This window comes from Coregonus clupeaformis, chromosome 9 (assembly GCF_020615455.1).
Source record: "Coregonus clupeaformis isolate EN_2021a chromosome 9, ASM2061545v1, whole genome shotgun sequence".
Lineage (NCBI taxonomy): Eukaryota > Metazoa > Chordata > Actinopteri > Salmoniformes > Salmonidae > Coregonus > Coregonus clupeaformis.
The window spans coordinates 5605143-5633128 of NC_059200.1; the positions used below are offsets into that span (position 1 = coordinate 5605143).

The following is a 27986-nucleotide window of genomic DNA, read 5'->3' on the forward strand; positions in this document are numbered from 1 at the left end:
ACTGTGAGTGCCTTGCTCAAGGACACATCGACAAATGTTTCACCTAGTCGGCTTGGGAATTCAAACCAGCTACCTTTCGGCTACTGGCCCAACGCTCTTAACCACTAGGCTACCTGCCACCCTTCATAGTCCCGTCATGCCTTATTTCATGTTTTAATGATGATCCAAGTGATGGTACAAATCAAGAAAATTGGGTCCCAATCAAGGGTATTATATATGTTTACTTAATATTCACATCGAACATTCTGTCATTTGTATTACAATACAAATGTAACAGCTACACAAATTCACAATGGCACAACAAAGTCACGTATCATATTCTAACCACCTTGAAAATTAAACAGCATGAGCTAGAAACACACATCATATCATGCTTGTATTATCTGCTATCTCTTTCTGGGAGCAGAAATGGAATGTAACTTTTAAGTATAATTTTTTCAAACAAATACTGTATCCCTACTACAAGCCCAATACACATTCAATGCTCACTAAGCCATACTGTACATCACTTTGGGGACCCGCTGGAGGCCACTACAGTAAATGCACTTAATTCAGGTTTCTTTTACAGTGCCCAAATAATTGTTTACTGCATCCTTTTAGATGCCCTCTGTTATTATTATTAGCATGTTCTCAATCTGGAATAATAGGTACAGTGGGGATCCTGCCACAGTAAACTGTCAAATATTTTACGGTTTGGGTGCGACCCGTGTTTTCAACAGCTTTATAATGCTTGTGCGTAACTCTTTAGTGACAAATCCATAGATAATAGGGTTAATTAGAGGGGGAACAATGAAGATCAGGATAGTGCAGAGCTTCTTGACGTTCATTGGGACCTGGGGGAAGCGGTTACCGAGGATGATGATGAGGCTGACAATTTCGTAGAGCAAGTAGATGACCAGGTGAGAGGCGCAGGTCTGTAAGGCCTTACTACGACTGCCCTTATCACTCTTCCGCATCAGACAGACTGACAGGATCTTGGCGTAGCAGAAAAAGATGATGAAGAAGGAACTGCTGCTGAGAGTCCAAGTAAGGCACAAACCTGGAATGCGATGAAGAAGTCATAATACAAGTCATGGGAAAGAAAATGTGAATGACAAAACAAGATAAAAAACAACAATGCTACATAACTGCAGTGATATAACGTAAGGGGGGGTCAATCCTCATTTACACTAACTTGCCGTAGATATCGTTAATGGGGGTGGGAACACAGGCCAGGTTCAGGATGGAGCGGTTGCTGCAGTAGACATGCCTGATGTTGGTGCCACATAGTGGAGTACCCACATTCAAAGCAAAGAGCACAGCTATAAGGATGATTGCTACAGCCCAGGCCAGCAAGATCACAAACACCATATGGGCCATGGTCATGATAGTATGGTACCTCAATGGTTCACACACTGCCACATACCTGTAATTAGAGTATAATACATTATTTGACTAGTATTAGTATTATTCCTTCTTAACAATAACATATTCGAATTTTGCACTTGTGGAAACCACTTAATAAATGTGTCCCTGAGAGAACAGTTCACACTCCCACAGACGAGTACAGCTAGGCAGAAGTTTACTTTACTGTGAGACATTTTCATCTACCATGATCTTATTTCAAGCTCCAGTAGATCACAACTGCTGCATACCTGTCATAGGCCATGGCTGACAATATGGTCTGTACAGCTGCACCGTAGGTGTGAACACAGATGGCCTGAGCATAGGCACTGTTGTATGGAATCCTCTTCTCCCCCGTCAGGAAGACTACCATGAGCTGAGTCATCACAGCCGTTCCTCCCAGCAGGTCACAGGCAGCCAGGTTACACACCATCACATACATGGGCCTGTGTAGCGTCTTATCTACTGCAATGACACTCATCACAACCCCGTTCCCCAGCAGTATCAGAAGGTAGGTGGCCAGGACCAGGGCGAACAGGGCATGGCTCCGAGGCAATTCAAAGCCCTCCAGCTCAAACACGATGGGCTGCCTCAGGGCCACGTAGGAAACGTTCTCCATTCGCAAACATCAGAGTCCTGTAAAAAGCACAGCACAGGAGGAGAATCCTCAGAAAACACATACTTTAGAGAGAGAGAGAGCTGTGTACAGTTGCCTAATAAATATTAGAGCTATTCACAATCATTGATCATCTACACAGTATAGTCAATTTAATCTTGTATTATTTGGCAATTTTATTTTGCATTGCCTATAGTAACAATATTAATTGTAAACTACTATCTACCTATCTGAGCAGACGGTTATGAAGTCCTGACTGGGGGAGAGGTGACTGTCCTTTATACTGTTAATGCCCCTGCCCCCAGTAGGAGTTGCTCCATCTTTCTATCCATCCATCATACGACACCCTGAGAACACACTAACAAGTACTGAAGTGACGTGATTCTTAGGTGGGATCTCTGGAGACAGATGACAGCTTAGAACACTTCAAGAAAGTTCCTCTAACCTTTTCACGCGAGTTCCAAATATCTCTAACGATCACCCCAGCGTGAGTTTTTTTATGTGCGTGATATGTCAGAATGCACTCACTGTTCCAATATGTTATTGTTACGCAACAGGACAGTTAACCCACGCTGCCCTCAAACTAAGGCATGCTGCCTTCTTATTATCCATAGGCTATGTTACAACTTGTCAATTTCTAATTATTTTCTTACAAGTTAGATTTTCGAACAACAGTTTGAATTGAGGTGTATTCCGGCTCCTCATTAATTCACATAAGAAGTAGCCCATTTCACTGTTGTGGACAATTTAGTTTTGAGGCTTTACTGAGCCGGACAAACTTCTCTCTTCGATGAGAGCCCAAGCACTTCCCCAGTGTTTCCCAAGATCAAGTATGCAGACATTTGCGCATCTCTAGTCAGAACTGGCCCTGAACAAACTCTTTCCCCTTGGCACATTTTCTGGCTGGCGCCCGCATTGCCTTCATTGTTGTTTTCCTTACAAATAATAACTTTGGACATGTGTGCGTTCCTATCAAAGTAAGTGCCTTATTTTCTGTATATCGTGTTGTCGTTTCTACTGTAGCATACCTTATGTATGTATGGAGCATAATGAATTTACAGTTTTATTCACATTTTCAAGTACTGGTGACAAATCATGCATTCCGATTCTTGCATAGATTGTAATGGATGTGTGTAAAATGCTTTTTTGAAGTTGTACTGATTATGATGAGCTAATGCTAAGCTATTTGCCATCTATGGTTGTCACGTAAGCGTCTGTCAGACCAAATATGTTATAAAAATGAGGTGAAGGGATAGGTCATTCGACTGACTTATGGTGCTTTCAAGACAACTGGGAACTCGGAAACATACAAGGTCAAATCATGACATCAGTGATCTTCAGGTCGGAAAGTCAGAGCTCTAGAAAGAGGCCCGAGTTCCCGAGTTGGAATTCCGAGTTGGATGACTGTTTTTCCCAGTCGGAGCTCGTTTTTTCAGAGTTCCCAGTTGTCTTGAATGTACTGAAGTCGGAAGTCGGAGATTTCCGAGTTCCCAGTTCCCAGTTGTTTTGAATGCAGCATCAGATTGTAACTATCAGGGTTGCCAGCTCAGACCCCCTTTTCAGGGGTTTTATTTTTATTTTGCGTATAAACTTCTCCTGTGTTTGCCCTCCATTTATTGATAAATCCCCCATCATAGTAATATTTTCTGCATCATACCTTCCCCCATTTCTACCCCTCATGGACTTCAAAACCCCCCACAAATGAAATGAACCCCCCACAAACCCCCCTAAAATGGTTTCATCCCTGTTTAGCTTTCATGCTACGGTTAGGCTAGGCAGTAGGTTTGTATTTGGGGTGATGATCTGTGAGGTGATGCCATTTTATTTGCTTTGTGATTTGTCTAAACGGTAAATGACTTGTCAAGTCATGTGCTCCGGTTCTTGTATACACTGTAACAAGTATATCGATGATTTGTAATATAATGAAAAGTGGCCAAACTAAGTTAATATTTTTCAGGCAATGGGCGCAGCCATCTTTCACTTTAACTTTGTTTATTTGCGTTTTATAGTGAATGGCATTCTGGGATTAGGGAGTTTTCATTTGTCAAACATAAACAAACATAGGTGCCATCATAAAGAATTTTGCTGCTGTTAGCTTAGCTGACACGCATCTCTTTTCTAAACAATATTACATTTCTCTCTTGTGCTCACCAGAGATGTGGTACATTGTAAACAAGTCTAGCTGTTAGGTCGCTAACTTATGTTTTCTTTTTTGTCAACTCAACCTGTTATTTAGACTGGTATATGGAATGAGTTTGGCTGTGGATGTGTTCCATGTGATGTTTGGATGATAAAGTTCGCATTTATCTTTTACAATAAAAGGGGAAATTGAGGAATAAAGTTGTGAAGACCTTTATTTCCCATCTGTACAAAACATTGTTTAGATGATTTTCAGACATCAATGCTGTTTAGACGCGTTTGTTGCATCATACGTTCTGTTGCTACTGTTCCAATCACATATTTGTGATGGTACGCTGCAGGGACCACTCAACAATGATCACAAATATGTGATCGTACTCATTAAAGGGTTAATGAGGCCTGTTCTAGCTTTATCCCCTCAAACATTCCCCTTAAAAAGTTATTATTGCCCACCAAACGAAATCAAGGAAGTTCTGTTCGGTAATATGATGGTTACATGTTCTGTTCAGCATTGGATGCTTAGAATGCTAACGTGAGTGTCCATAGGAATCCATTGACCTGATGCTAACGTCCTAAACTGGTCTGAAAACAAATCACTGTGGCTATACTCCAGTAACATGCTAGAAGCTCTACAGCAGGGGTTCCCAAACCTTTTTGGCCCGTGACCCCATTTTTATATATATTTTTAAATCCTGAAACCACCATGTTAAAAAGAAAAATGTAATCAACAGCGAACGTTTACTTTTTATTTGGCTCTATGACAGTCTATTACAAATCAGTCAATCTGAAGGAAGTATGGTTTGAAGTTACTGAAATATAAGGTATTGGGAAGTTTAGAAGATCATCAGGCAATAATTGTGTATGCATGTTGCTTTCAATAGTACTGTTTTTTCTCCCCAGTCTGATTTGGTGCCTGGTCCTGTCCACTTTGGTCAAGTCCACTCTGTATGAGCCCTGCACGGCTTGTAAGCATTGAAGAAACCGAAAAAACGAATCTGTTCCTTAGAGTCTTTGCTTTCAGGAATGGGGTCATAATAGCTTATAGCTCCAACTGTTAAAAGTTAGAGCCACATTTTGTAGGAAGAAAATCAAATCATATTTTATTTGTCACATGCTTCGTAAACAACAGGTGTAGACTAACAGTGAAACGCTTACTTCCCAACAATGCAGAGAGAATAAAAAGAGAAATAATAGAAAAATAATAACACAAGGAATAAATACACAATAAGTAACGATAACTTGGCTTTATACACGGGTTACCAGTACCGAGTCGATGTGCAGGGGTACGAGGTAATTGAGGTAGATATGTACGTATAGGTAGGGGTAAAGTGACTAGGCAACAGGATGGATAGAAACCGCTCTATACCAATCGCATTTAGCGGATATCGGAGGTGACTAACGTAACCGCAGTTCTATGAACCCAAGCTGCAACTTTTTTTCTTCTTCATAGTTTCTCTCGGGACCCGTAGTTTGGAAAACGCTGCTCTACAGATTCAAACCCATGCCATTTGGAATCAGATTTGACCCCAGATTTTTCCAGAAGATGATGATTCTTCTCCTGACAGGGATTCCCAGGGTGTCAATATTTAGATGACATTATTTTACATGGCCTATCACGGACAGAGCATGATTCACACCTGTAGCAGGTTTTCAGATTCCCATCCCTACATTGAACCAAGGACAACACAGACAAGTATTTGCTTGTGTGGTGGCAGAGAATTGCACACTCACAAAACCTACTGGTTATTAATAATGACCTGCATTCATAATAAGAAGAAGCCATGCCACTGCCTTGCACAACTTTGCAGGAGATTCTTTGAAGAAACTGTTTTGCCAGTAAGGTTTTACAGACACCATAAAACAGATATTGGCCTACAGTTGACCTCCATAGAATACACTGTCTACCTATGGACAGAGATCCATCAAGCACAGTCATCTGTGTACCACCCCTAAACATATGAAAAGGTTAAGTGCCTGAAGAGAACCCTGGAGGAAGAAATATGGGCTTGCCTGTCCTACCTACAAGTCTTTTCATGTCGCTTTGTGCCACTCCTCAAAATACCAAAAGACCTCAGCTTACCACTCTTGTGGCTTAAATCTCTTTTCCACTAGAGGCCAAAATCAGAATGGTGTACATCCAGAATGTTTAAAAAAAAGTGATGTATGATACCTTCTGGTACTGCTGGGGAACGGGGTTGTGATGAGTGTCATTGCAGTAGATAAGACGCTACACAGGCCCATGTATGTGATGGTGTGTAACCTGGCTGCCTGTGACCTGCTGGGAGGAACAGCTGTGATGACTCAGCTCATGGTCGACTTCCTGGCTGGGGAGAAGAGAAAAGTGTACACCTGCGCCATTGCTCAGGCCATCTGTGTTCACACCTACGGTGCAGCTGTACAGACCATACTGTCAGCCATGGCCTTTGACAGATATGAGAGGAAAAGTTTTCATAATGTGCTGGTAGTGAGTGGTGTTCACATATCTTCCCCAAAATACAGAGAACAGTGCATACCCACATGAAAAAAATACTACAGTTTACTATACAATACTACAATACTTAGAATTCTGTATGCTGAAGAATATTATACAACACACTGTAGTATCCCTCGATCATGTGTAGTACTTGCTATAGAATACTATACTGCACACTGTAGTATCCCTCGATCATGAGTAGTACTTAACTTTCAGTCATGAATAGTACTTACTATAGAATGTTGTACTACATTGCAATAGAACAGGGGTATTCAACTCTTACCCTATGAGGTCCGGAGCCTGCTGGTTTTCTTTTCTACCCGATGATTAATTGCACACACCTGGTGTGCCAGGTCTAAATAAGTCCCTGATTAGAGGGAAACAATGAAAAAAAGCAGTGGTACTGGCTTCGAGGTCCAGAGATGAGTTTGAGGGCAATAGACTGTCCCATAAGACATTTTACCATAGTGTACTAAAGTATGTACTATAGTTTACCATAGTATACCGTGGTGCATACTATGGTACAAATAAATGTACATTAATATATGGCATTTATTTATCATGTACACCAGTGATGGGCAACTCTAGTCCTCGGGGCCTGATTGTTGTCACACTTTTGCCCCAGCCCAAGCTAACACACCTGACACCAATAATCAACAAACTAATCATGATCTTCAGTTTAGAATGCAATTAGTTTAATCAGCAGTTGTTTGCTAAGGATGGGGAAAGTGTGACACCACTCCGGTCCCCGAGGACTGGAGTTGCCCATCGCTGATGCACATAAATAATGTGTTGTACTGTAAATATTTAGCCATTAGTTTGAAAAACATTATTGTCATTGCACAGTAGAGTTAACATGAATCAGGTGGAAAGATGGAAATAATTCCATGAATAAGAACATTTTATTTATGGGAATAAATAATGGTTCACCCTCATAGACACAATGTCTCTGATAACTAGTCCATCTCAAAGAGAGAAATGTCAGTTGAGAAAAGCAAGTCAAGTGTGAATACTACTAGACGACTACAAGAGGTATCTAATTCCTATTTAAAGGTAAGCGGGTCACCAATAGCCATCAGTGAGAGAGGAACATTTTTGGAGTCTGTAGATATCGTAGCGACAGCCACCTATTAGAAAATTTGGAGGTGTGACTTGATGGAGGCGTGGCTTTTAGTTAGCTAATTTTGGCCACCCGTGAGAGTGTATGTCATGCCAAATTAATGTGTTATGTTGTATGCTAATATTAAAAGCTAAGCTCCATTGCTGCCAGTTCAGTGCCTTCAGAAAGTATTCACACCCCTTGACTTTTTCCACATTTTGTTGTCTTCCAGATGGAATTGAAAATAGATTAAATAGAGATTTTTTTGTCACTGGCCTACACACAATACCGCATAATGTCAAAGTGGAATTATGTTTTTTGAAATGTCTACAAATTAATTAAAATTGAAAAGCTGAAATGTCTTGAGGCAATAAGTATTCCACTCCTTTGTTATGGCAAGCCTAAATAAGTTCAGGAGTAAAGATTTAAAAAATAATATATATATATATATAAAAGGAAAAATAAATACAAAAACTAAAAAACAATATCAATATAAAACAAATGAAAATTTAAAATATACTCTAAAAACAAAAAATAACAAAATTAGAAAAATATAAAATAAATATAAAAGAAAAAAGATTTTAAGAGAAAATAAAATGTAAAGAGATTGTCCCACTAGCTATCATAAGGTGAATGCACCAATTTGTAAGTCACTCTGGATAAGAGCATCTGCTAAATCATGTAAATGTAAGATGTGCTTAACAAGTCACATAATAAGTTGCATGGACTCACTCTGTGTGCAATAATAGTGTTTAACATCCTTTTTCAGTAACTACCTCATCTCTGTACTCCACACATACAATTATCTGTAAGGTCCCTCAGTTGAAAAGTGAATTTCAAACACAGATTCAACCACAAAGACCAGGGAGGTTTTCCAGTGTCTTGCAAAGAAGGGCACCTATTGGTTAGATGGTAAAAAAAAGAAAAAAGAAGCAGACATTGAATATCCCTTTGAGCATGTTGAAGTTATTAATGACACTGGATGGTGTATCAATACACCCAGTCACTACAAAGATACAGGTGTTCTTCCTTCTTAACGAAACCACTAAGGGATTTCAACATGAGGAAAATGGCGACTTTAAAACAGTTACAGAGCTGTGTAATTGGTATGCTGACTGCAGGAATGTCCACCAGACCAGTTGCCAGAGAATTTAATGGTAACTCTACCATAAGCCGCCTCCTATGTCGTTTTAGAGAATTTGGCAGTACGTCCAACCGGCCTCACAACCGCAGATCACGTGTATGCGTCATGTGGGCAAGGTGGTGGTGGGGTTATGGTATGGGCAGGCATAAGCTACGGTCAATGAACACAATTGCATTTTATCGATGGCAATTTGAATGCACAGAGATACCGTGACGAGATCCTGAGGGTCCATTGTCGTGCCATTCATCTGCCGCCATCACCACGTTTCAGCATGATAATGCACTGCCCCATGTTGCAAGGATCTGTACACAATTCCTGGAAGCTGAAAATGTTCTTCCCTGGCATGCATACTCACCAGACATGTCACCCATTGAGCATGTTTGGGATGCTCTGGATATACGTGTACAACAGCATGTTCAAGATCCCTTCACTATCCAATAACTTCGCACAGCCATTGAAGCGGAGTGGGACAACATTCCACAGGCCACAATCAACAGCCTGATCAACTCTATGCGAAGGAGTGTCGCGCTGCATGAGGCAAATGGTGGTCACACCAGATACTGACTGGTTTTCTGATCCACACCCCTACTTTTTTTTTAAAGGTATCTGTGACCAACAGATGCATATATGTATTCCCAGTGGGGAAATCTATAGATTAGGGCCTAATGAATTTATTTTCAATTTCCTGATTTCCTTATATGAACTGTAACTCAGTAATATCTTTATATTTTTGTTCAGTGGTTACTCCACAATACTAACCTAATCTTATATTTCTCAAAACATGTTTTCACTTTGTCATTATGGGGTATTGTTTGTAGATGGGTGAGAAAAACATATAAATGTAATCCATTTTGAATTCAAGCTGTAACACAACAAAATGTGGAATAAATCAAGGGGTATGAATATTTTCTGAAGGCACTGTAAGTGCACGTGTTACTAAAGGGCTTTATAGTTATCCATTGTGAGGTTCACCATTTCACATTATTATTATGTTGTAGTGAAATACTATAGTAAATCTGTAAGATACTTCGGTCTGCACAAACACTATAGAAAGAACTATTGTACATTACACTACAGTAATATCCGGAAAAATATAGTAAATACTAAAGTATACTACAGTAATATCTTCAAAAACACTACAGTAAATCCTACAGTATACTACGGTAATAACCGCAAAAACACTACAGTAAACACTATAGTATATACTATAGTATTTCAACTATAGTAATACTATAGTATTGATACTATAGTAAACAATAGTATTTTTTTATGTGGGTAGCCGTTAGCTAACTATTTTATGCTATTCTAACTGCAGGTACAGTATGTGGCGGTTGACCACTGTGGCGGTGAACCACTGAGGTACCATGCTATCATGACCACGGCCCACATTGTGTTTGTAATCGTGCTGGCCTGGGCCATCAGCCTTATAGCTGTGCACTTCACTTTGAATATGGGTACTTCCCTATGTGGCACGAACATCAGGCATGTCTACTGCAGCAACCGCTCCATCCTGAACCTGGCCTGCTTACCAACCTCCATCAACAACATTTACGGCAAGTAAGTGTATTCTTCATGTCATTCCAGGTTTGTGCATGACTTGTCTTGGACTCTCAGCAGCAGCTCCTTCTTTATTGTCAGTTTCTGCTGCACCAAGATCCTGTCAGCCTGTCTGATGAGGAAGAGTGACAAAGGCAGTCAAAATAAGACCTTACAGACCTGCACCTCCCACCTGGTCATCTATGTGATCTATGAGATTGTCAGTCTTATGATCATCATCAGCTACCACTAAATTAGAAAGGGATTTTTTTTTTTAAAGCATTTTTATTAGTGCCTTCCATCAAGTCCCAAAACACTTTACATTGTACAACTTGTAGGCTAAGCATTGGGTGTGTCGCTGGCTAGCAGGGATATTGGTCAGAAAAAAAACTGTTTCAAATAAAAAATTTAAGGGGCAATCCGGAGTTGAAACAATAACAAAAAGCTGAGAGATTGGCCTGAAGAAATGTAACCACTCTTAAATTCATAGACATAGCTATTGATGCAAGGACTGACCATCCAAGTTATCCAATTTAGTGTTTTAAGCATATTTTGAGTGTTTGTTTACATTTACAATGTTTACAAACATTGGAGTAAAACAATCTTATATTTTGAGTTCTGATGGGGTACCAGTTGAACTAAGCTCATTGAGCTTTTATAAGTTATATTTTAAAGGAATCAATGAGGATATATAATTGATATCATATATCATTATTTATAAGTCAAAAGAAATGATGTAGCAATTGATTTGCAAATACATAACAGAAATGTGTTGGTGTGTGCATCTGCATGTATGTGTTTCTTATTGTGCTTTTTGTTTGAAGCAGGGTTAGGGTCAATTCAAATTAAATTAACTCAATTCAGGAAGTGATTTTAATTTTAAAAGACATAACTTGAAATAAATAGCTTCTCCTTTTCAGTCTATTGAGAAGTAATTGAAAAATAGATTATGGAATCATAATAGTGGTCCTCTGTAGCTCAATTGGTAGAGCACGGCGCTTGTAACGCCAGGGTAGTGGGTTCAATCCCCGGGACCACCCATACGTTGAAATGTATGCACGCATGATTGTAAGTCCCTTTGGATAAAAGTGTCTGCTAAATGGCATATTATATTAGTATTAGTGCCAACAGAAATTTGAATTTCAGTTTACTTCCTGAATTGACTGATTATATCCGAATTGACCCCAACCCTGGTGTGTAGGAATATCTGTGTGTAAGATTAACTCTGCTGTTTCATCACACATGTTTGTTTGTCAGTGTTGCAACTTGTTGTGCAGTATAGAAGCCATGTCTGACTAATGAGTTCCCCAGTCACTGTCATAGAGCCACTAATCACACCATGTAACACCAGGGGGTTAATGAGGCCTCTATAGGGACAGCCTCCTCACCCCCTCCATACAGCCACTGGTGAGACAGCACTTTGAAGACTCACTCAATGTCCAGTCAACTATCTAAAGTTTTACGTCAGAAGATCAGAGTTGACTCCACTGTACTCATTTAGGGACTATGGTTGATGTGGTCAGTGTGAGTGTGTGTGCTTCTGTATGTATGTGTGTGAAAGAGGTGGTGTGTGTGGTCTTGCAGGAAGTGAGCGGTCCCTCTGGCCTCAGAGGTGTTGCTGATGACCCAGAGATAATTGAATTAGAGGAGGAGAAGTGATGCACCCTGAGATGGCCCTCCAGGGCAGAAGACAGGGAATAGTTTGGCCACTTAGGATGGCCTGATCAGTTTGGTCTGTCCCTCTCCTCATCTCTCATTCTTCCCCCCCTTTCTCTCCCTTTCTCAGCTGGGTTATCCACTGGACACAGCAGGGTTATAGAGCATACTTTAGTGAGGAGTGAGGACACAGACAATAGTGTCACACAGACACCTACAGACAAAAAACGGAAAGCAGGAAATTCAGGTCAGCTTACATAATGTAACTTCACGTAGGCCTATTATTGTCGGAAATAGGAGTGGGATTCATTATGAACACATACTGTATTATATTATAAAAATTCAAAGTTTGAACTTTTGTCTAAACTATATCAGCCTAGTAGACAATACAGAAAAACCCAAAGCCCAAAAGCCAAACATCAATCAGTCTTGAGACTATGAGGTGGAGATGTTGGGCCTCAAATACCAGGAGACAACATTATGGCCTTATCTCATTAGTATTAATGTAGCTGTCTGATAAACACAATCTCTGGCTCCCAAAGCACTAATTACTATCAGACACTGTTAATAGGTGTTTGTTGATGTCATCCCACAATGGAGCTTGTTAATGACAGTGCAACAGTTCCACTCATCCCTATGGATATTAGGCAGAGCCATTAGGTTAGCGTTCATTATGGATCCTCCAGTCGCTCGGAGGTCTATGCTATTCTAATGAGGGGCGTGGTGACTGGGGGCAGGGGTGATGAAACAGCAGGCATTAGGGGAGCCAACTTTTCCCTTGAACGCCTTGTTAATAACAGAGTGTTCCATGGTGCTTGGAGGGGAAAGATACAAACAGAACTTTAGTTGTCATAGAAACTCAAGGACATGAGAATAAGAACTTGCCCTAACTCAAGAATTTAACCATCTGAAAAGAAGTCCATAATGTTGTCAATTCAGCTGGGAATCTGTGCTGTCCTGTTACTCTCTCACCAAATATGTTCCCTTTCACTAGTAGGCTACCCTTGGTCCTTGACACGTTTAATTGCAATTAATCGATCATTGAACAGGCGTCCACTAAGACAGCAGAGATGATGATGATGATGATGACTTTATTGTATCCATTAGGCATTTCTTTGAACAGGTGTTTCACTTCTGAAACAAGAGTTGGAAACACATCCAAGGCCTTTTATGGTATAAGAAAATGACTGCCAAGGTCAGACTCAGAAACCTATTACTCTGCTCTGGAAAGATTCACAGTATTTGAGAGACTGTAGTTATTCTTGCACAATAAAAAATCAGTCTAAGCAACATTAAATGAAAAGTAATATAATAGATATGGACCCTGTACTGTTGTGTCCACTGCAGGGACGACAGCAAACGTGTGGCGAGCAGGCATTTGCCCCTGCACTTTTCAATTAGGTGGGGCAGCACCCCACCACTTTTGATTTGGTATGTTAAATTGATGCAAAAGCGTTGAAAACAGCGACTAAGTAGGCCTACTGTTTTTTAGACTCTTGCCTCATAAATCGTCAACTCACACACTATGTCCTTCTTATCAGAGTGCTGCTGTGTGTGTGTGTGTGTGTGTGTGTGTGTGTGTGTGTGTGTGTGTGTGTGTGTGTGTGTGTGTGTGTGTGTGTGTGTGTGTGTGTGTGTGTGTGTGTGTGTGTGTGTGTGTGTGTGTGTGTGTGTGTGTGTGTGTGTGTGTGTGTGTGTGTGTGGACGTGTTTAACTGTACTTGTGAGGACCAGAATTCCCCACAAGAATAGTAAACCAAGAAAAATTTGACCAACTGGGGACATTTTGTTGGTCCCCACAAGGTCAAATGCTATTTCTAGGGGGTTTAGGGTTAAGGGTAGAATTAGTGTTAGGGTTAGAATTAGGTTTAGGGTTAGGGTCAGGAGATAGGCTTAGGGTTAGGAGCTAGGGTTAGGTTTAGGGTTAGGGTTAAGGTTAGGTTTTTGGGTTAGGGTTAAGGTTAGGGTTAGGGTTATGTTTGGGGTTAGGGGTTAGGGAAGATAGGATTTTGAATGGGACTGAATTGTATGTCCCCACAAGGTTAGCTGCGCAAGACTGTGTGTGTGTGTTTGTGTCTTGACCAATCAGATTCACTGAAATCACAGGTTGCGTGGGTCAAGCATGGCCCACATCTGTAGAAAGCAGTGCACACTCCACTTTCCTCCGGTATTATTTAGCAAACTGAAAAGAACTCACTCCCAATAGACACAAGCAAAAACTCTTTACAGAAATGTTGTAGCAGCCTACACATTTGCGATCTGACATGCTGTATCAGGCTGATCAACTGTCAGCCTCTATGTGCCATGTCCTATCTGCCCATGGGAAACAAAGCAGTAAACAAGGAGCACTGCTCAAACCCAAAACCTTCTCCATATCTACGCTTATAAACCAGGGTCGCTACCGTATTTATAGCCTAAGCCAATTTATTTATGTTAAGAGAAAATGTGAACGTGATCAAATTTTGTTTGTATTCAAACCTTGGTTGGCTACGCTACCTAGGCCTTTTTAAATCCAAAATGTATTAAATCAACAAATAGTGATGACATAGGCTAGACTGTGTTAATGCACCTGTAACGGAAACCCCCCCATTAGTCTAGTTTTAAAATATAATTAATATGAACAGGTACAAGGTTGCTGCAGTTTGACAGGGTTTTCATCCTCCCTATAGGGCCAGGTGTTTTTCCAGTTTAAAACTATGTGACCTAATTAGAAAAACTCTGTTCTCATCATAGCCCATATATAACCGTTTTGCAACGGATTAATCACTATGTCAAGCGTTACACAGAGATTAATTTTAAGGTCTGAAAGCACTTTGCCATCGACCAAGTCAGCAGTATTTCTGGATTGCCCGAAGAATATGGTCACTTGCCGGAAAATGGGAAAATAGTTGTTTACACACAGAAATACCATAACTTGTCGGTCTCTTAATTAAACAAAACAATCTGTTTTACTGGCCCGCTATATCGGACGCGTTGGCCTAACTTTTGCAGATCGTTAGATGCTCCTTTTAATTTCAATGAAACCTGGGCGTGAGCCGCCGGCTACACGAAAGGTTTGCATTGCTTGAGCGTACAATTACTGTTGCAAACTAGGACAACATTTTGCCGGGAAGCCCAATTCCCCAATCACTGGCGAATCCTCTCACAATGATCTCAAACTGTGTTTTTAATACACAATGAAATTAAACACAGAATAGCAAAAATAATTTTGAAAATGTATTTCCTTTTGTTCTGTAAAGTTCATTGAGAACCAAATTATGTAGTATTATAAAGTAAACATTTCATCTCATCTGTCTTCTGCCTTCAGGCAGGCGGAGGCATAGGGAAATCATTTTGGCATGCAAAAATGTGCACTTTACAATGGATTCAAGGAGTAAAATAATTTTGAATAATTTTAAAAATGGCATGTGTAAATAATATGAAATTTATAGTGTAAATTTACTTTTATATAATGACATTACCTATGAAGTGTAATCAAGAAAACTATAAGCCTCTAAGCACTATAGAGTTGTTCTAGCTGATAGTGATATTTCACAATTTTGTGTCTGTGTGTCTGGGCTAAACTGCTGACTGTTTAGGTGCGTGTCTGCCGTTTCTCTCTGTAGTCTGTCTCTGTTTCAGCACAAGTGAAAATCACTTATTTACATGAAAATACATTTGACTATTTAATAAAGAAAAAGAAGAACCAACAGGACAGGACATTATACAATCAAAATAGGGAGGAACTCCACAACCATACAACACAGAATTTAAAATATTGTTAAAAGACATTTCCATTCATACAGATCTACATGCATACACTCTCTCTGCCAAATGCCACTAGGCCCCAATGTCTGATAACAAAATCCCACAGTATGGAGGAGTCCACCAGGGAGTTTCTCTGTCTGTACTGCCCAAGGACACCAAGATGATGCATAATCATTCAGGTTCTGTCTAACTACTGATACTTGAAAAGCAGAATGTTGTACATCAGGAGGGGGCTGAACGAGAAATTAAACAATGTTGACAAGTTTGGATTTTGCAGTAAGGACTTTCTGAAAGGAGTTAGCTTGGATAGTCCATCTGTAGATGCTCTACAGACTATCAGTAACATTTCAACTAACTATCTACTAACCCTAACCCTAGCATTAACCCTTATCCTAAACCTACATGTAACCCTTACCCTAACCCTAACCTTAACCCTTACACTAACCCTTATTTTAAACCTAACCCTAACCGTAACCTTAGGAAGCAGTTGCTTATCAACATATAGTTTGTTGATAGTATGACCATCTGTAGAGCATCTGCCGATGGACAATCTGGACTATCCAAATAAAGTGTGAGCAGGAGATAAGTATACTAAGGTTATGTAAAGTAACTCAAGTACTAAATAGATGGCAGTGCAGTCTGGCGAGGGTGTCATTAGAGCAGTAGGCCTGTGATTCAGACCAAGAGTATCCTTTTTGCTTCTCAAAATCTGAAATGGCACATTTGAAGACTGCTGACAAATAAGTTTTGTCTTGCAGTTGGTTGTATAGTACAGGTTCTCTGTGATTTTCTGTAGTTTGAGCTTTCCGGAAATATTCAATGCAAAACACTGTATCACCACCTCCTGGTGATACGATGCCATTGCAGTTTAATCAGAGTCCTGAGGACATCCAATAAAACCACCAGAGGCAAATATCAGAATAGTGTTATTACACTGAACAAAAATATGAAGGCAACATGTAATGTGTTGGTCCCGTGTTTCATGAGCTGAAATAAAAGATCCCAGAAATGCTCCATACGCACAAAAAGCTTATTTCTCTCAAATGTTGTGCTCAAATTTGTTTACATCCCTGTTAGTGAGCATTTCTCATTTGTCAAGATAATCCATCCACCTGACAGGTGTGGCATATCAAGAAGCTAATTAAACAGTATGATCATTACATTGGGGTACCTTGTGCTGGGGACAATAAAAGGCCACTCTAAAATGTGAGGTTTGTCACAGAACACAATGCCACAGATGTCTCACGTTTTGAGGGAGCGTGCAATTGGCATGCTGACAGCAGGAATGTCCACCAGAGCTGTTGCCAGAGAATGTAATGGTCATTTTTCTACCATAAGCCGCCTCCAACATAGTTTTAGAAAATTTGGCACTACGTCCAACCGGCCTCAAAAGGGCAAACCACATGTATGGCGTTTTGTGGGTGAGCAGTTTGTTGATGTCAACGTTGTGAACAGAGAGCTCCATGATATGGCGGTGGGGTTATGGTATGGGCAGCCATAAGCTACGGTCAACGAACACAATTGCATTTTATCGATGGCAATTTGAATGCACAGAGATACCTTCACGAAATCCTGAGGCCCATTGTCGTGCCATTAATACGCCGCCATCACCTCATGTTACAGCGTGATAATGCACTGCCCCATGTCGCAAGGATGTGCACACTATTCCTGAAAGCTGAAAATGTCCCAGTTCTTCCATGGCCTGCATATTCACCAGACATGTCACCCATTGAGCACATTTGGGATGCTCTGGATCAACGTGTACAACAGCGTGTTCCAGTTCCTACCAATATCCAGCAACTTCGCACAGCCATTGAAGAGGAGTGGGACAACATTCCACAGGCCACAATCAACAGCCTGATCAACTATTTTAATTTTTTAATTGTACCTTTATTTAGTAAGTCAGTTAAGAACAAATTCTTATTTACAATGACGGCCTACACCGGCCGACGCTGGGCCAGTTGTGCGCCACCCTATGGGACTCACAAAAACGGCCGGTTGTGATACAGCCTGGAATTGAACCAGGGGGTCTGTAGTGACGCCTCAAGCACTGAGATGCAGTGCCTTAGACCACTGCGCCACTTGGGAGCCCAACTCTGTGCGAAGGAGATGTAGGGCTGCATGAGGAAAATTGTGGTCACACCAGATACTGACTGGTTTTCTGATCCATGCCCCTACCTTTTTATACAGACGCGTATCTGTATTCCCAGTCATGTAAAATCCCTAGATTAGGCCCTAATACATTTGTTTCAATCAACTGATTTCCTTATATGAACTGTAACTCAGTAAAATCTTTGAAATTGTTGCATGTTGCGTTCATATTTTTGTTCAGTATAATTAAAAGGACTATTAGCGCTTAACAAGGTAACATATCACACCAAATTAACCATCTAATTTAGATCTATTGTGCTCAGTCTTTACTGTAAGCCAGATAAACAATGTGCATAGCTGTCTAACAACCAGTACAGTATGTTATGTTCAGACATTCTACCCACATGATACTTGAATTTCTCTCCTTTCTCTTATCCTGTATTCTCTTATACTGTTAACCTACCTCCTTTTTCCTCATTCACATCCACACCCCCACTCCCACTCCCACCTCCACTCTCCTCCCCCTCTCTGTTCAGTCACTTGCTGTGACTACCGCCCAGCTCATGGAATTCCTCAAAGTTGAGCACGCCTATTTCATTGAGTGAGAGCTACCTCCTGGGGTTCCAACTAAGCTCACTTTTCTGTGTGAGTGGACATCTGAGGAGTGAATACAGAACACACTACTACACCTCAGCTTCATCTACAGAGTAAGTGGCCAACTGTACTGTTCTGTACTTCTGCTTTTAACTGTGATCCACTAACTCTAGTAGCTATAATTCAGTAATGTAGTGTGTAGTGAGTAGAGAGTATGTGTGAGAGGACAGGTTGCTGTGTGCAGCATGTATGTGGTTGAAACTGGCCTTTTGGCATTTAGTTCATGCACCTAACAATGAACACCAAGGTGTTAGCACTAAAATTAAAAAGGTATTGGTTTTGTGTGTATGAATTTGAGGAGTCTGAATTAGACGTTGTTATTTCTATGACCGCCGTAATGCCAGTCCCACTGGTGTGGTATTTCATGGTGCAGTGTTTGTTTTTGTTGACATTCCACAACTGATTGGTGGTTGTCTCCTGCCTATCTTATATCTGTTGACTGCAGCTGCACCAAATCCCATGTTAAACAAACATGTTTGGGGGGGAAAACGTGGAAAAACACCACACAAAAACACTACAGTGCCTTCAGAAAGTATTCATATCCCTTGACTTATTCCACATTTTGTTGTGTTACAGCCTGAATTCAAAATTGATTCAATATATTTTTTCTCTCTCACCCATCTACACACAATACCCCATAATGACAAAGTGAAAACAAGTTTTTAGAAGTTTTTGCAAATGTATTGAAAATGAAATAGAGAAATATCTCATTTACATACGTATTCACACCCCTGAGTCAATACTTTGTCGAAGCACCTTTGACATCATGGGGTATTGTGTGTAGGCCAATGAAAAAAAAAATCTAAATGTAATACATTTTCCATTCAGGCTTTAACACAACAAAATGTGGAAAAAGTCAAGGGGTGTGAATACTTTCTGAAGACACTGTATATGGCAGCATAAGTGCATTGGCCCTTTTTTACTGCTTTACAGTAAGAACACACAGTAAGTATATACTGCATGTGAAAATGCTTTGTAGTATCTAAACCAGGGGTGTCAAACTCATTTTAGCTCAGGGGCCACATGGAGGAAAATCTATTCCCAAGTGGGCCGGACCGGAAAAATCATGGTATATATAACTTAAAAACAACAACTTCAGATTATTTTCTTTGTTTTAATACGATCAACATACAACATAAAGCTGGAGCCTGAGGACAGTGTGTCCAAAATAGTACAAGCACAACATCACTATTAATCATAAAACACGTCAAGTTTATTTGAAAATTCTAAAGAAAAAGAACACACAAACACACAATGCCTCAGTGATTAACAGAACTGTTTCGCAGATCACAGAACTATATCAGGGTGTCATTTCTCAGGCAGAAATGTAGATAAAAATAATGAAATCCTGTTCCCCAAACAAGTGCAAGAACCACAGAGTCAAGAATAGGTTAAATATACAAATAAAATAAAATCAATTAAAAACAATAGCACATCAACATAAAAACATATAAACATAAAGCTGGAGCCTGAGGACAGTGTGTCCAAAAGCACAACATCACTATTAATCATAAAACACCTCAAGTTATGTGAAAGTTCTGAGGACAAAGAACACACAAACACACAATGCCTCACTGATTCACAGAAGTATATCACAGATCACAGAACTATATCAGGGTGTCTCATGCAGCACTTTAAGTGGGGTTGCATAGTTTATTTGACTCCTGATACCTGGCATCTTTTAGCTTTCACCAGCGCATCAATATCAGGCATCACATCCTGAGTGGCAGCCAACTTCAGGATGTGATTCAAGTGCTTGTGCGTGAGCCTTGAGCGCAGCTTTGTTTTATTTATGCTCATTACAGAGAAAACTTGCTCACAAAGATATGTGGTTCCAAACATGCACAACAGTTTTGCAGCGAGGGCTGTCAAGTTGGGGTAACCTGGCAAGAGATTCTGATAAAATGTGTCCAAGCCAGCTGCGGCAAATTTGCCCTTCAAATCCGAGTCACACTGCAAGTCTATTATTTCAAGTTGGATGCTGACGGGCAGATCAGAGGGATTCACGGTGAATGGCGAGCAAAAAACGTTCAAGTCTTTCTCCAGTTCACCAAAAATCTGAAAGCGTTGCTCAAACTCCCGTAACAGTCCCGTTATTTTATCTTTGAACCGCTTCATGTCTGCCACATGTTGGGTCGCGCACACATTTTTCAGACAGGGGAAGTGAGCTGCATCACCACCGGCAAGTTGCGTCTCCCACAATGACAGCTTCAACTTGAAAGAACGTATGCTGTCATAATACTGCGTGACAACTTTGTTGCGCCCTTGCAGTTGTTTGTTCAAGTTATTCAGGTGCTCTGTAACATCCACCATAAATGCAAGGTCCTGCATCCATTCTGCGGAATGAAATTCTAACACTGGTTTGCCCTTTTCTTCCATGAACTGTTCAATTTCTTCTCGTAAATCAAAGAAACGCCTCAGCACAGCACCTCGGCTTAACCATCTTACCTCAGTGTGGTATGGCAGGCCATAGATGTGGTCTTTCTCTCTGAGAAGGCTGTCAAACTGACGGTGATTTAGGCTTCTGGATCGGATGAAATTAACAGTTTGGATGACCACCTTCATGACGTTATCCATCTTTAATGACTTGCAACACAAAGCCTCCTGGTGCAAAATACAGTGAAAAGTCAAAAATCATGTCCTCCATTTGCAGATTGCACTTTCTCTCTGAACTTTGTCACAACGCCTGCTTTTTTCCCGATCATTGAGGGCGCACCATCTGTAGCCAGGCTGACAGCGCGGGACCAGTCCACTCCGACCCTGTCCAGCGCGCCGACGAGTGCGGTAAAAATATCAGGTGCTGTCGTTGTATCTGTCATCGGCACCAACTCCACGAACTCCTCGGTGACGGTCAATGTGTCATCAACTCCGCGGATGAAAATGACCAGTTGTGCAACATCTGTAATGTCCGTGCTTTCATCAATTGCAACCGAAAACGCAATAAATGACTTTACTTTTTGCTTCAACTGGCTGTCCAAATCCACTGAAAGATCGGAAATCCTGTCTGCAACTGTGTTTCTTGTCAGGCTGATATTTACAAAAGCCTGACGCTTTCAGGGCACACAATCTCCGCTGCCTTCATCATGCATGTTTTTACAAATTCACCCTCACTAAATGGTTTTGAAGCCACTGCGATTTCATTAGCAATGAGGTAGCTAGCTTTCACTGCAGCATCACTGATGTCTCGGCTGTGAGTAAACACAGACTGCTGTTTCTTCAGACCCGCCAACAGTTCATTCACCTTCTCTCTTCTCCGCTGTCCTTGAAAGTTGTCATATTTGTCGGCATGAAGACTCACATAGTGGCGACGAAGTTTATATTCTTTCAGCACTGCAACATGCTGTGAACACACCAAACATACAGCTTTCCCATTCAATTCCGTGAATAAATAGGAGGATGACAATTTTTCTTGGAACACTCTGCACTCTGCGTCCACTTTTCTCTTTTGACAGAGACATATTGGGGCAATGAGGGTGCCAAAGCACATAATGTTAAAAGTAAAAGCCGTAATAAATATCGCGGGCAAAACAAAGTAGCTCATTGGCTGCACGTGCTTGACCTACTTGCTCTGCCCCGGTATAAACAGTTTACTTGCTTAACACAATTGCTATTGCGCCATCCAGTGGACGCAATTGGAACAGCAGTTTATTTTATTGAAAAATTGCAGCGCATTTTTATACTTTACAAAATCATCTCGCGGGCCGGATTAAACCCGTTTGCGGGCCTGATCCGGCCCGCGGGCCGGACGTTTGACACCCCTGATCTAAACAGTTTATGATTTTGCTGACGTTTGCAAATGGTGTGTTAGAGGAACTTGGCTCTGCTTGTGGAAACATCTGGAAAGCATTACTACATAGGTTTCTTGGAATAGAGGAGAGTCTTTATTGGGAGTCTTTATTGGGAGTAATGGAGCAATGCTCACTGACATTCACATTCACTTTGTAATGAGAAATGGTGGACAACTTGAACCCAGGCATATTCCCCAAAATTTTTCTCCCTACCTCTGTATCTTTCTCTCTTAATCGCTCTCTCTCTCTCTCTCTCTCTCTCTCTCTCTCTCTCTCTCTCTCTCTCTCTCTCTCTCTCTCTCTCTCTCTCTCTCTCTCTCTCTTTCTCTCTCTTTCTCTCTCTCTCTCTCACCATTCTGATGTAAATGCTGATAATTTCTCTTCAAACTGAATATAAACTCAGAGCACCACGTCTCAATATGATTTAAATGAATAGCACATCTCCTCTATCTGATTTAAACTAGGGCAGTAGATACAGAACACCAGTAGAGATTGAAGTAAGCAGAAGTGTAATTGGAGTCCAAAGTATAGAGACACAAAGTGAGAATAAAGATTGAAGATACACAGTATCCAGAGTACAAGGAAAAGAGCTTGACTGGAAATCTTGTGTCATTTACAGATTTTCTACTTCCTGGGTTGGATCACTGAGTCGGACAGGTGTGACAGGTATGACGGCCAACGACCTCCAGCTGAACTCTGAACCCTTGAGGTCGGAGCCTCCCGCCAGATGCAGGAGCCCTTTCAACAGCATCAAGGTAGGCTGCGTCACCTCAAAGCTACATGTAACATTTCCACCTGCAACTAGCGCCAAATGTCAATTACAAACCAGTAGTAGCAAAGGAATAGAAATCCATGACAGTAGCATACTTTTTAGAACGCCACACAACAGTGCTGATTACCATAATAGCATTTTACTATCCGGCTGTTGCTGTTGTGTGCACAATTTCCAAAATTATTGGTTCTCGTTTATTACATGTTACTCCCAGTGGTGTAAAATACTTAAGTAAAAATATTTTGAAGTACTACTTAAGTAGTTTTTGGGGGTATCTGTACTTTGCTATATATATTTTTGACTACTTTTACTTTTACTACACTACATTCCTAAAGACAATAATGTACTTTTTACTCCATACATTTTCCCTGACACCCAAAAGTACTCATTACATTTCAAATGCTCAGGCATGACAGCAATATGGTCCAATTGAAGCACCAATCAATATAACGCATTGTCATCCCTACTGCCTCTGATCTGGCGGACTCACTAAACACAGATACTGCATTTGTAAATTATTGGTGTGTGGGAGAGTGTCCCTGTCTGTCCGTAAATGTAAAAAAACAAGAAATTGCGGTGTCTGGTTTGCTTAATATAAGGAATTTGATGTATATAATTTACTTTGTACTTTTACTCAAGTATGACAACTGAATACTTTTTCTACCACTGCACTTAAGTACATTTGAAACCAGATACTTTTAGACTTCTACACAAGTAGTATTTTACTGGGTGACTTTCACTTTTACTTGAGTCATTTTCTATTAAGGTATCTTTACTTTTACTGAAGTATGACAATTTCATATTTTTTCCACCACTGGTTACTCCTGTCTCTTACCTCTCACATCATTACTCTCAACTTTCTCAGTGAATGTCAATGTTCGAGAGGGTAAATTGACTGATTTACTAATAATAATTAGTAGTTATTTATGATGCAAGCTGATTTGTAGATAATCTGCAATGTCGAAAAAGCACAATTCATGTATTGGTCTGCTTTGTGTGTTGTGTTGTCACAGAACTGAGACAATACCAGGAAGTGAGGTCAAAGGTCAAATCTATGTCTACAGACTGCTGTTCAGGAGTCCAGAAGATTTAGACTAGGATTCTGTGATGTTAGGGTCACAGAGACAGCCAGCGTGCTAACATTAAGGAGTTTAACCTACATGCATTGACAGGATATCCTCATGTTGTGGGATTGGAGCGAAAAAATCTCAAGTCCATCGTCAGAGAGGAAAGGGAGTGAATCTTCCTTGTTTTGCGTTCTGAAATGTAGTTTATTTCTTATTGTAGTGAAAACATTGATGTGCGTCCTGTAGCCTACTGTGATTTTCCTCTGTAGCCCCAGGAGGGGTTGTGTTTCCTGGTGTTTTCAGCACATCCTTGTAGTGTTCCCATGAGTTAGAAACACATAAACTTGGCTTCTGTGTGTCTCTTTTTAACTACAATGTTTTATGAGCCTACGTTCTCGTGAATTCACTTGTAAAACGTTATCTACAGTAGAGTTAAGATAAGAAACTCTGCAAATAAAGAATTACTTTAAAAAGATCAGGGTTAGGCCAGGGTTCTTCAATTCCGGTCCTGGAGGGCCGAAACACCTCTGTTTTTCATCCTCTCCTTCTAATCAGGGGCTAATTCAGACCTGGGACACCAGGTGAGTGCAATTAACTACCAGGTAGAAATAAAAAACAGAAGTGTTTCAGCCCTCCAGGACCGGAATTGAAGAACCCTGGGTTAGGCAGTTTGTATTATATGTAACACATTTTGCTCTGGGAGTGAAAATCCTCATAAAGTTTCTCATAGGCCTATAGAGTGGCCATTCTAAAGAGAGAAAACCAGACCCTCTTTAGCCCTCCAGGTAACTACAGTAGCGGTATGTTTTGTTACATTACATAATTTATTTACATAAAGGTGAAACATGACGTGATTCCACATAAAGTTCTCCTGAATACTTGAATCAGACTTTTGAGCTTTCTGTAGACCATTGATCAGATCTGTCATATTAATTATTACTATAGTAAGCTGGAAACAGTACTTATTTTTCCTACTACACGTATCTATAGTCTGTCAGCCTCTCTCTCCTCTAGTTCTTTGTGCTATGCCATGGTATGCTCCAGCTGGCCCAGCTGTTGGTGTCTGGTTATCTGAAGAGCTCCATCTCCACTATAGAGAGACGCTACGGCTTCTCCAGCCAGAAGTCTGGCATCCTGGCCTCATTCAATGAGGTGAGCGTGTCATGCACCCCGCCACTCTACTGGGCTGGTTCAGATAACAGGGCGATTTGTTCCAAATTCATGCAGGTTCAGATGATTCTTTTCAGAAGGTGTACTTTTAATTTTCACATGTGAGAGGGTGCACATGAGTGTGTTAAGGTGTGTGTGTATGTGTGTGCATGTGTGTGTGTGTGTGTGTGTGTGTGTGTGTGTGTGTGTGTGTGTAGGTGGGGAACACGGTCCTGATAGTGTTTGTAAGTTTCTTTGGTAGCCGTGTTCACAGGCCGCGGTTCATCGGTGGAGGGGCACTGGTGGCCAGTCTGGCTGCTTTGATGATGGCCCTGCCTCATTTCATCAGTGGCCCCTATGAGTACACAGTCCACATCAGCCGTAGGTCACACACACACAAATGCACACACGTACACACATTTGTTTGAATCTCAAAACAGAAATAGTAGTTATCACCTAACTTCTAACTCCTTCCTACCTCTACCTTTTTTCCATAGAATCCAAGGATGACATATCTGGCCTCTGCCAATTAGAGAGCTCCTTCCAAACACCCTTGTCCAATCACAGCTGCATGCAGCAGGAGAGTCATGCTCAGCAGGGCGTATTCCCCCTCCTGCTCCTAGGACAGCTACTCCTGGGAATCGGCGGCGTTCCCATCCAACCCTTCGGAATCTCCTACATTGATGACTATGCCAGCAAGAGGAACTCTCCCCTCTACCTCGGTACAATCACTGGGAATGACTGGGAAACACAGGGAATTCTTGGAATACTGGGAATACACATTCTGTTCCAGGTCTTTGGGGCCAAAACGTCAATGTTTTTAACTACAAATCTTTAAGAAGGAGAGTTCCACCATTCTTCTGTAACGTTCCTGCAGCTTTTGGCTGCACTCAATCACCTCCAATACTGGGAATACTTGCAGGAACATTAGAGGGAGTGTTAGATTAAACATTTCACACATAACACTGGTGCAGGATGTGACAAAAATAGCAATGAAACAAAAGTGAATGTATTGTATCCACTCATTGTTTGCTGCTCTCAAGGCTGTGTCATGTTTAGTCTTTATGATAAAAATTACAAACGATGAGCACTTTCATTTTCTTTTTATCAACTTTGAAGTATGATCTGGGGAGAAGCAAATCATGAGCAATCTCACTTTATTTTCTGTTCAACTGTATTGACCGCACAACAGGAGTGTCTGACTGTGGTTCTCCCCCGCAGGTATTCTCCTGGCTGTCACGTCTATCGGTCCTGCATTTGGTTTCATGATGGGCTCCTTCATGCTGCGCTTTTATGTCGACATCAACAAGATGTCCAAAGGTTAGCACACACACTCACACACACACACACACACACACACATACACACACACACATACACACACACAGTCCAGGCGCTCCGCAGATGTTCACAGCATGTCTCATCTGGAGTTGATATTGGGAAGGAACATCCTTACCACACTACTGAAAATGAGTTTCACCAAAACATTATTAGGATTAGGGTTAACGGTTAGGGTTGAACCAGAATGTGGACATAAAGCTAGGGTTAGGGCTGAACCGGGATGTGGACATAAAGCTAGGGTTAGGGTTGAACTGGGATGTGGACATAAAGCTAGGGTTAGGGTTGAACCAGGAGGTGTCTCTGAGGGGTCTTTGGCTTGGTTTGGCTTGGTTTGCTAACGACCTCTCTCAAAGAGTGCAGTGAATAAAGTCAGAACATCTGCTGTCTCAGCCACTGCCTGTCATCAAGGGAGTACCCCAAGGCTCGATCCTAGGACCCACGCTCTTCTCAATTTACATCAACAACATAGCTCAGGCAGTAGGAAGCTCTCTCATCCATGTATATGCAGATGATACAGTCTTATACTCAACTGGCCCCTCCCCGGATTTTGTGTTAAACGCTCTACAACAAAGCTTTCTTAGTGTCCAACAAGCTTTCTCTGCCCTAAACCTTGTTCTGAACACCTCCAAAACAAAGGTCATGTTGTTTGGTAAGAAGAATGCCCCTCTCCCCACCAGTGTGATTACTACCTCTGAGGGTTTAGAGCTTGAGGTAGTCACCTCATACAAGTACTTGGGAGTATGGCTAGACAGTACACTGTCCTTCTCTCAGCACATATCAAAACTGCAGACTAAGGTTCAATCTAGACTTGGTTTCCTCTATCGTAATCGCTCCTCTTTCACTCAAGCTGACAAACTAACCTTGATTCAGATGACTATCCTACCCATGCTAGATTACGGAGATGTAATGTATATATCGGCAGGTAAGGGTGCTCTCGAGCGGCTAGATGTTCTTTACCATTCGGCCATCAGATTTGCCACCAATGCTCCTTATAGGACACATCACTGCACTCTATACTCCTCTGTAAACTGTCATCTCTGTATACCCGTCGCAAGACCCACTGGTTGATGCTCATTTATAAAACCTCGTAGGCCTCACTCCCCCCTATCTGAGATACCTTCTGCAGCCCTCATCCTCCACATACAACACCCATTCTGCCAGTCACAGTCTGTTAAATGTCCCCAAAACACACACATCCCTGGGTCGCTCCTCTTTTCAGTTCGCTGCATTCAAAGACTCAATCATGGACACTCTTACTGACAGTTGTGGCTGCTTCGCGTGATGTATTGTTGTCTCTACCTTCTTGCCTTTTGTGCTGATGTCTGTGCCCAG

The 27986-nt window shown here is 41.1% G+C and overlaps 2 protein-coding genes across 2 annotated transcripts in view; one reads left to right on the top strand and one right to left on the bottom strand.

The window, feature by feature from the left end:
• Window positions 1-278: 278 nt before the first annotated feature.
• On the bottom strand, window positions 279-2004 carry LOC121574545 (olfactory receptor 10A6-like). Its single transcript, XM_045222741.1, has 3 exons — window positions 1635-2004; window positions 1179-1405; window positions 279-1039 (listed from the first exon to the last, which is right to left on the bottom strand). The coding sequence occupies exons 1-3, from the start codon at window positions 2000-2002 to the stop codon at window positions 687-689; spliced, it is 948 nt and encodes a 315-aa protein (XP_045078676.1). The 5' UTR covers window positions 2003-2004; the 3' UTR covers window positions 279-686.
• Window positions 2005-18503: 16499 nt separating this feature from the next.
• LOC121573606 (solute carrier organic anion transporter family member 2B1) overlaps window positions 18504-27986 on the top strand; it is a 30168-nt gene continuing 20685 nt past the window's right edge. The window contains exons 1-6 of the mRNA XM_041885710.2: window positions 18504-18590; window positions 22945-23080; window positions 25179-25316; window positions 25532-25694; window positions 25811-26035; window positions 26535-26633. Of these exons, the coding sequence (XP_041741644.1) occupies window positions 22994-23080; window positions 25179-25316; window positions 25532-25694; window positions 25811-26035; window positions 26535-26633 (712 nt within the window). The 5' untranslated portion in view covers window positions 18504-18590; window positions 22945-22993. The remainder of the gene's footprint in view (window positions 18591-22944; window positions 23081-25178; window positions 25317-25531; window positions 25695-25810; window positions 26036-26534; window positions 26634-27986) is intronic.

What these genes read in the sequence shown, in the direction of transcription:
- LOC121574545 (XM_045222741.1), bottom strand. Translation starts at nt 2,002, where the DNA reads ATGGAGAACGTTTCCTACGTGGCCCTGAGGCAGCCCATCGTGTTTGAG. An exon ending in TCAGCCATGGCCTATGACAG is followed by an intron (nt 1,406 to 1,634) that starts GTATGCAGCAGT and finishes CTCTAATTACAG; the next exon opens with GTATGTGGCAGTGTGTGAAC. An exon ending in CCCCATTAACGATATCTACG is followed by an intron (nt 1,040 to 1,178) that starts GCAAGTTAGTGT and finishes ATCGCATTCCAG; the next exon opens with GTTTGTGCCTTACTTGGACT.